The following is a 10012-nucleotide window of genomic DNA, read 5'->3' on the forward strand; positions in this document are numbered from 1 at the left end:
TTTCAATGACTAAGGACAGTCCCTATAGAATTAAAAATAATTTTTCACATTTCAGATAAGGCAGATAGTTTCCACAGTGAAATAAAAGGTCTGAATTTTTCTTTTTTCCCATGAGCAATTCTGCAGTAGACGGCAAAACAGACATTGTAAATAAGCGGCCTTACCGAGACAACAGCTGTACTTCTTATTGTTGCTTCTGTCATGGACACGTTTAGGTGGAACAAACAAGTCTATCTAAATTCTGTTTGACACAGGATACAGACAGGAATTCCACAGACTGACAGGACTCACAGGGTCCTACTTAGGGAACTGAATTCGCAATAGGAGACACATTTTGAATAAATTCCAGGGAACTTGGAAATTGCTTCTAGTATAGAAAACTGCCAATAAAATCACTAAACCGCACAGCTGGATTCAGATTTGAATCTTCAAAGTTCAAATTTAGTACGCTTTTTTTTTTAAATTTCAGAAAATATAAGTATCATCACCTGAAATAGAGTTATATATGGATATATATACATAATGAACTTTGATTTAAATAGTTTTGGTGTAACTTTAAAGATCTTATAGTTTCATAAACTGTGTGTATATATGTATATACATACACATACACAGTGTTGGGAAAAAGTAGATTTACAGTTGTGAGTACATGAAACAGAGTTTATTCTTGTATTTTATTATTATATTTACCATATGAATAACTGTAAATCTACTTTTGCCCAAACCTGTGTACACACACACACACACACACACACACACACGGCTTTTTAAGTTTTTTGTTTGTTTTATATATAGAGAGACTTGAATCTTGGGATAGTGGACAAAAACATGAAGATAAATTTACTAGATTCAGGGATAACCACTATCTTTTCATATTTTGTTAAATTTTAACAAAAAATTCCTTCGTTTAAAACAAATTCCTTCATACTTTAATGAAGCTAATATTCTAACTTCATAATGAGGTAGACACTATTTTATGCTAATAAATAAGACTAATTCATTAGACTGCCCGACATCATTCATGGCGTAAACAATCTTTTGCTGAATTTTTTAATAGCAAGAGTTTTGACATAACAACTACCTGTACAAACGTTTTGGAATATGAAGGTGTTCATGCTCTACAACTCAGTAACAAATGCACGTGAGTGCATGTATCAACATGAATGTTAGTCAACAATGTTGAACATAAGCATACTAACAAAAAACAATAGGATACTATTTACATAAAAAATGTAAAACCTGCAATAGCACATATTGTTAAGGAACATATGTACTTGTAGAAAAATATACTAGTTACACAGGAATGACAGAGATCCTTACTGGATAGCGGCTGCCTTGGTGGGAGGCGGGGAGAGGCGGGGTGAGTGGGGGAGAATGCAGAGCAGCTTCGACAGCACTGGTTAGGTGGGAGCACAGGGGTCCGTCTCATTCTTTAGGTCTTACAGTAATATTTCACAATAAACTAGAACACCTTTTGCTGCCAGATGACAAATCCTGTTTATGTCGCAAGACATAAAGCAATCTCTCTGATTACGTGAGTAATGGTTTTCAAGGGGGCAAACCACCCAGCCCTAACATGACCTCGCACCCGCTGCCTGCGCCCGCGGTGAACTCACTGTAGCTCCCTGGCCTTAGCCCTGCGTTTCACAGCTCACGCCCGCAATCTGCTCCTATGGGCAAGCCCCAAAAGTGGCTTAATGGCTAGAGAAAGATGCCACCTCCTTTTTAAAAAAAAAACAAAAGTTCCTTCCTTGATTCTTTTTCTTCTCTCCAAACTGTCAAAACAAAATCATATTATAAAGTCCTAAAATAAAGTACAAGGAAAAAGACAACTGGACGAAGTTGTGAAACCCAGTGTCTTATTTCCAATCTCCCATTTAAAAAGCCTCAAAGCCTTGGGTAAATCATTCAACCTTTTGCAGTCTATTTCCCTCTTCACCCAAGTGAGGAAGGCAAATCAACCAAAATGCTTCATACAGGCCTGCCTATGACTCAGTGCTATATAGCTATGCATGCCACATGAGTTTCTGAGGCCTGAATAATATACAGACAAGTCAGCCCTGACCTGGTAGCACAACTGGTTAGGGCGTTGGTACTACATGCCAAAGTTGTGGGTTTGATCCCCAGTCAGAGCACATATAAGAATCAACCAGTGAATGCGTAAATAACTGCAACAACAAATCGATGTTTCTCACTCCCTCTCTAAAATCAATATATATATACACTTAGGTACACAAACAAGTCACATTAAGAGCTTTAAATACTTAAAATTTAGTAAGTGTAATTTGACAGTTCTAAAACTTCTCAATTTGGGATACTGTAATTGCCTACTTTGTATATTTAAAAGAAAAGTTCCTAAAACTACTCACGTCTGGTTGAATGGCTTTAAATACTGGGACATCCATTAGCGTTATCTGACCCTGAAATTACAAAAAAAAAAAAAGAGAGAGAGAGAGACAATTTCTTCTTTGGAATCCCATAATATGACATGTATTCTAAATCAAAATGATATTCCATACTAAAATATATTGAATAATCAAATCTTTACTAGAAAAATCTTAATTTGTAAGGGCTTAAGAAAATGAAAATTTAGTCCTTATACCATTAAATATAAGTACTTTTTTAAAATTGAATTTATTGGGGTGACACTGGTCAATAAAATTATATAGGTTTTGGGTACACAATTCTGTAATACATCATCTGTATATTGTATTGTGTGTTCACCACCCTACGTCTCCTTCCATCACCATTTATTCCCCCCTTTACACTCTTACCCCCCCAAATACAAGCATTTCTAATTATCTCACACCTATTCATATTTGCTTATGAGATACATGGGGTAAAGTTAAAAAACAAAAATAATTTTGAAAACCTGAGAATGGTTATCCATTAAATCATATTAAAACCAAAAATCAGATCTATTGGTTCATGAAGCAGGGTCAGGGATCGATGATTTAATGGCTAAATCCAACAGTCTATCAATGTATGCAGTGACCAAACACAGTCTGTTTCTGGACTGTAAAAGTAGTTCAACATGCCCTGACTGGTGTGGCTCAGTGGGTTGGGAGTCGTCCCACAAACAGAAAGGTTGCTAGTTCAATTCCCAGTCAGGGCACATGCATGGGTTGCCAGCCTAGTCCCCTACTGGGGGTGTGCGAGAAGCAACCCATTGATGTTTCTCTTGTATATGGATGTTTCCCTCTCTCTCTTTCTCCCTCCCTTCCCTCTAAAAATAAATAAGATCTTAAAGAAAAAGTGGTTCAATATCAGGAATTCAATATATTCTGTTAGGAAATTAAAAAAGGAAACAAGAACATAAACATTTATGTCAATTAAGAAAAAAATCGTTTTTCTGGATAACTTTCATGATATTACAATAATGCCTTCAACTTCCGCTTTTCGATTTTTTAATTTACAAAAAAGTAAAAATACTTCTAACATGTCAATAAAGTATAGGTGGCTTGAGGAGGTGGTAAAGGTAGAGATTATGAAAGCAATTACCGTGAAGGTAAATCCTTACTACGTACCAAGCTCAAAGTGAAAATTATGAAGCTGCTCTAAAAATACCTACAGCTCTTCTACCTTCCCTCTTTCATCATTCTGCTTGCTCCGTCACTGCGCTACTCTCCCTATTAATTCCCACACCCAGCCTGCTTGCTTGCTTTATTTATTTTTACCATCTCCTCTGCTGATCCTACAAATTCTAACTTGATAGCACCAACATGTAAATTATGTGCAAAAAAACAGAGAGAGGATAGGGGGAGACTTACCGCATATTCTTCTGGTGTAACCTTAAGGACATCAAATACCACGGCATCAAAGCTTTTCTTCAGTTCAGAACCCTTGTCACTTAAGGATTCAGAACTGCTACTTTTCTGTTAAATTAAAAGAAAATGCAGCCATTTTAATACTGTCTCAAGTCGATGTCACAGAAACTAGACTGACATTAAAAACTATGGACACTGAGTACAGCGGCTTAACAGACGCTGCAGGAAAGTTGGGCAGAACGTGCTGCTTATCTGGAAAAGCATTAGATAACGGGCCAGGCAACCTGAAGCCTAACCTCAACCTCAGATTTTTAGATTCTTTCTTGTCTGTCAGTTTCCTCATCCTGACTATTCTATCATTTCCTATAGAAATAAAAGATTTTAACAAGTTCAATGATTTTTAAAGGGGGTAAAGCGAATTTAGGAGAGAAGAATACACCTACTTCTAATTTTTTAACTAATTTTTACTAAGGAAGAGACAAATTATTTTTATAACATACACCACAAAACAACATTCAGAACTCCATTAATTAAATAATCCAGTCTTATTTGTGAAGTGAATGTCTGTCTGTGGTAGGACAATTGATACTGTTTGTTCTTCCTATCATATTACAAATTTAAGTTTTCTGCTTTAAGCTTACTGTGTTAAGTCTGAATTTGCTATTGCTTCATATAGACCAAAAATGGTGACTTTGGCTCTGAAAATCTTATTTCTGTTCAATTTCCACTTCTTTGTACCATGAGATAAAAACGTCTTCTGCATCATCTGGCTGGAATCAGGGCATTACCACTGAACAATATTTAGATCACGCTCTAGTCAACGGTGGCAGGAAATCAGGCTCCAGTCAATGACACACACACAAAAATCAACCAAAGTTTCAATTACCAAAGTATATGTCAACCTACCAGCTGTTTTTATACCTCATTTTTGAGCGCTTGTCATTACGCCTTATTTTTACTTTTTCCCTCCCTTTCAGGAGCAGCTAATTATCAAAATTGTTACACAGGAAGGGACCTGTCATTAATTTTGGCAAGTTCTCAACCATTATTACTTCAAATATTTCTCCCGGTGGTCCTGTTTCGCATGTTATACCTTCTGCCACTGTCCCAGAGTTCTCGGATATTCTGTTCCATTTTTTTCATTCCATTTTCTCTCTGCATTTTAGTTTGGGAAACTCCCACACACACACCTTCAGGCTGATTCTTTCCTCGAGGCTCCACTGGTGAGCCAGTCACTCACTCATTGTTTCTCTCACAGTGGTTTTGGTCCTAGCATTCCCTTTTGATTCTTAGATAAGCAACATCCCCGCTTGTATCAGCCATCGCTCCTTGCACCCTGTCCGTTTTTTCCATTAGAGCCCTCGGCATTATTAATCATGGTGAATGCCCAGTCTGGTAATTCCAAAGCCCCTGCCACATGAGTCTGGTTCTGGTGCTCGATCTGTCTCTTCAGACTGTTTTTTCTTACCTTTTAGCATGCACTACAGTTTGCTGAAAGCCAGACATGATGTATTGAGTAACAGGAAGGTAAAAAGGCTCACCATGTAAGGGTTTATTTTTATCTAAGTAGGAGTAATGCTCTGTTTACTCTTTGTTCTTGCTAGAGGTGTTCGAGTGTTCCATTTCCTCTAGCGTCCTTGTTTTTCTCCCTCCCATTGTCTCTGGGTTCCTCTAGACACTGCTCCTTAGCTGGAGCCTGTGCCCAGCAGCTCTTTCAGCCGCAGTCCTTGACTACACAGTGCCCTGCGGACGCGCTGTTTCCGTGTGGGGTTTCCGTGTGGGGTTTCCGTGTGGGGCGAGAAGCCTTCTTCAGCCCAACAGGCTCTCTTCAGTGAGCCTGTGCCCTGGTGCTATGACCTTCTCAGGTGCTTCTCAGTGCTGCCTACTCCCCTTAGACAGTGAGACAGGGAGGCTGGAGGGGGCAAGAGGAGGGTGTTTCTCTTGCCCCAAGTAGGCTAGGCTCTGGCAGCTTCCTTTGAGGTCAGAGAGAACAGAATGCTGGGTGTACTTCAAAACCATGATGCCCCCTGGGCACATTTCAAGATGGCCGCCATCTCCTCCCCTTGCTGGAAGCAGGAGGGGATTTTTCTGATCTCCACTGTGAGAACCTGGGGGAGGGGGGTGTCCCAGAGGTAAAACTCACAAAAGTGGGGGTGGGAGCCCAAGACTGGGCCGCCCAGGGGTTTGTAACAGTCCACACACTACCTCCAGCAGTTAGCCGGTCAGCTATGAACTAAGTTTTCCTGTCCCTTCCGGGCTCCAGTGACTTCTGTGCTTGGTAGACTGTGATTCTCTGCGTTGGCGCGCCTCTCTCTAGTTTTTCAGGCATTGCCGTCAGTTTGCTCTGTGACATCAGTTCTCTGATAGGGCTAAAAAGAGTTATCGCTTTTCAGTTTGTTTGGTTTTTTTCATGTTGCGAGGACGGGTGATGAATTCCAAGCTCTTTACACATCCGAGAAGAAATCCGAAGTCCCGTAAATGGATTTTATGCCTACTGTTTTAGTTCATATGTTTAATCTCTGTAACTATGACAAGCTTACTGTATGTCAACAAGATTATTTTATGTCCTAAGACTAATACAGAACTTTATTCATAATGTTAAGTTTAGCAATATACGCTAATCTAGTAACCACCCAAATAATTAATTACGTTCTGTCAAGGAATAACCTGATAATTAAACATAAATTGGTCATTTTCTCCAAGTTTTTCATTCATTCAGGCAAGTTAGCAAATCATAATGGTAATTTGCTCACAAAAATGAGTAACCACTCTCCTTTTGTTCTGACAATTACAAGTGATGTGCTTCTCCCTGCTTCTCCAATACCAGTAAATATGGTGGTAATGATAAAAAACTAAGTAGTACTTAAGCATAAGGTCCACTAAGAGAATAGTTAGTGATTCTTTATTCAACACAAGGCTACACATTTCTAAGTCTGAAAAAAGTTCACCGCAACTCTACTGGTGTCAGAAGCTCCGAGCACAGGCCACAAAGGCCCCAAGGCAGGAGAAGTCATTCACCCGGAGAAAACCTCTCCCCATCCCAGAGGAAAACCCACTCACTTTAAGGAAAGTCAACAAAATTGTTTAAATAAGTGAAATGATCTATTTTATTTAACAAATTATTGTGTAGAGCTAGCTTCCTGTAATATTAGACAAATGTTTCAGGATATATAGTTAAAAATAAACTACACATAGAAATATTTTAATGTATTCAAGTAATATGGTTATAAATACACCAAATAAACACAGGCAGGTCTAACAGAAGTAGGAAAAGCTAAGGTTTATATAAACCTCAGCAAGATCTAGTTGTCTTTCATGAGGCTGTAAATTTCAAGCAGAGGAATAGCAGCAGTTAAATCCGTTAGAAGAAAAATTTAGGATGACTTTGAGAAAAGTCTTGAATGCAAGGCTGAGGGTTATTTGTATTTAATTAGTAGGCAATGAGGAACCATGAACAGTTTGGGGATACAATAAAGTTTTGCAGTATTTTAAGAAGACTAAAATTGAACTGCAATCAAATAGACCAAACAACTGAAAACAGAGGTGCAAGATCAAACTAAAAGGCTGTTGCAATAATCTAGACAAGAAATAATAAATGACCAAATGAAGCGAGTACTAGTAGAAATAGGGAGGAGAGGACTAGATCCTAGAGATATGGTGGGGGCGGGGGCTGGGGGGGACGACACACAGGCTCTAGGGTGGCTGCCATGGGTCTGTCCCTTTGCAGTCACGCCCCTATGGAATCCTCCCGACTTGAGTCTGGGTAGGACCGGTGACGGAAGCAGCAGAGGAGCTGGGATGGCACCCCTAGGGTTCCGTCACCGACGACAGTTACTTTCTGCCTTGCAGGCGGCCTCTCCCAGGCTGCGGCGGGCTACAGGGAGGCGCTCAGTGAGAAAGCTACAGAGGTAAACTTCGCCGGCTGGGGGTGGTGCCGCTATTAACAGAGGCCACAGGGAGGGGCTGGGCTCTTCTCCTTCCCTGTGTGCAGCAGTAACCTGATTTTGTTCACATTGTAAGCACAATGTCTGGCCCATCAGAACACTTCATAACATTTATGAGGGAAGCCGGAGCTAGTGCTAACAATATGGAAATCATGTGCATAAGAAAAATAATTGAAGCCACAGACTTAGATTAATTTAAATGATAGCAAGGCCCAAGTAACCAGCTGGAGCAACATGGAGTTGAAGTTATTAAGGAAACTTGAGCCCAAAGGGTTAAAGGGGTCATTATTCTCAAGTTATATAATAAGAGAAAAATAAAGGAAACACACAGAAGCTGGATGCTAAAAGTTATTAAGGGAAGCAGGCAAGTACCCTAGATTTATAGACAAAACAGAAAAACAGGTGAGGTTAAAATAAAATCAAGAGACATTAAGTAGAGAGGAAAGACTCGCGTTCCGCCTTCCTCGCCGTCTTGGACACCCTAAGCTGTGTCACCGGAGCGGCCCCCCAACCTGATGTTCTTCTCTTTCGGCGGGTTTGGAATCATGAGAGCTAGACAGCATCCAAAATTATATAATTCTAAATAAAAGAATCTTTTTGCTTCACTTTTACAATTGCCCTCAAGGTTCATGTAATATAAAAACATGCATAAAAGAAATTCTAAGTATCCTTTAAAACTAAAACCAAGAAAGGATTTTAAGTAATCATTATCTGTCAAGCTTCTCAAGTGGATAAGGATTAGCTGTTTCTAAGATGCTCAGCAAACATCTGAATGGTACAATTAAAACACTTTTTTAAACTAAAAAATCTAGTCCTTTTTTAAGTTCTGACTTAAACCTGTGACCAACCATTTTGTGCTTGGAAAGCCAGAACTCCAGATAAGAACCCCGCCCATGTCTCACCTCGGAGGCGGCTGCGGCGACGCTGACGCCGCCGGCCTGCCCGTTCGTCAGGTCCATGCTTCCCGCAGCATCAGCCCCCGGCGCCAGGCTTCCGGCTCGCAACACGGACGGCCTGCTTCACGTCCAAGGCCGCAAGTACATCGTTAGTCCTGTAAAGAACAAACGGAGCATTTTAAACATGTCTCATTATTACAGGACGTTTCAGGAAACAAATCCACGCCTATCACCATGCCAAGAAATACAGTTTTTCAACTACACTGAATTCTTTTAATAAAATTTTAGAGATCTAAATGACATCTCTAAATTAACAATACTGAGTAAGTTTACCGTTGCTGATAATCGAGTTTACAAAGACATTACAAATAATTAAAAATAAAATATTATGGAATGTGTAATAAAAATATCACAATATATATTTATTTGTGTAGGATTTTAAAGTTTATTGAGTATCTTCAGTGCAGTAGCTCACTATCTTCGCAACTACCAATAGGGCTAATTAAGGAAGATGTTACACAACAAAGAAACAGAGCCTCTGGGGACACAGGCTGGTGAGGGGCCGAGAAAAAAATATCAAGGCCTCTAAAATTCTGCTCCCACAGTCTTTCCACAACACTGTGTTTCTTTCCATCTTAGTGGAAGTCAGAACATTTACCTGAGGTTCTAATCTCTTTCCTCACCAGACAGAATCTTCCTCTTTGTAAAACGACAGAAGTAAATGGACGTTAAGGCCCCTTTCCAACTTTAAATTTCTATGATGTTTTTCTTTTTTAAATTTTATTATGTCTTGTTTCAGGTGTACAGTGGACTGGTTAAACACATATTTTCCAGGGCGGTACACCTGGTATTTCCAGTACCTACCTGGTCCCATACATAGTTATTACAGTATTATTGGCCATATTCTCTGTGCTTTACTTTACATCCCCATGACTGTCTTATAACTGCCTATTTGTCCTTCTTAATCCCTTTACCTTTTTCATCCAGTCCCCAACTCAGTTCCCCTCTAACAACCTTCAGTCTGTCCGTCCCCTGTATGAGTGTTTCACTTTTGTTTGTTCATTTATTTTGTCCTTTAGATTTCACATATATAAGTGAAATCGTATGTCATTTGTCTTTCTCTGAATGACTTATTTCACCTAGCATAATACCCTCTAGGCCCACGCGTGTTGTCACAAATGGTAAGAGTTTGTTCTTTTTTTACAGCTGAGTAATATTCCATTGATATATATGCACCACAGCTTTTTTTTCTTTTAGCCATTTGTCTATCGATGGGCACTTGGGTTGCTTCCATATCTTGGCTATCGTAAATGCTGTAATGAAAACAGGAGTGCATGTGTTCTTCTGAATTAGTGTTTCAGTTTTCTTCAGATATATTCCCAGAGGTGGAACTGCTGGGTAATTA

At 39.4% G+C, this 10012-nt stretch overlaps 1 protein-coding gene across 4 annotated transcripts in view; it reads right to left on the reverse strand.

Annotated features, from left to right (window-relative positions):
• The window catches only part of RALGPS2 (Ral GEF with PH domain and SH3 binding motif 2), a 94944-nt gene extending 86209 nt beyond the window's left edge, over positions 1-8735 (reverse strand). For all 4 annotated transcript variants that reach the window (XM_054587717.1, XM_054587716.1, XM_054587715.1 and 1 more), the window contains exons 1-3: positions 8614-8735; positions 3771-3875; positions 2370-2420 (exon numbers count right to left, since the gene is read on the reverse strand). In XM_054587717.1, coding sequence (XP_054443692.1) covers positions 2370-2420; positions 3771-3875; positions 8614-8670 — 213 coding nt within the window. In that variant the 5' untranslated portion in view covers positions 8671-8735. The remainder of the gene's footprint in view (positions 1-2369; positions 2421-3770; positions 3876-8613) is intronic.
• Positions 8736-10012: the final 1277 nt, after the last annotated feature.

Source organism: Pteronotus mesoamericanus, unplaced genomic scaffold (genome assembly GCF_021234165.1).
Source record: "Pteronotus mesoamericanus isolate MK-2021 breed Mesoamerican mustached bat unplaced genomic scaffold, CSHL_Meso_final scaffold_1186, whole genome shotgun sequence".
Lineage (NCBI taxonomy): Eukaryota > Metazoa > Chordata > Mammalia > Chiroptera > Mormoopidae > Pteronotus > Pteronotus mesoamericanus.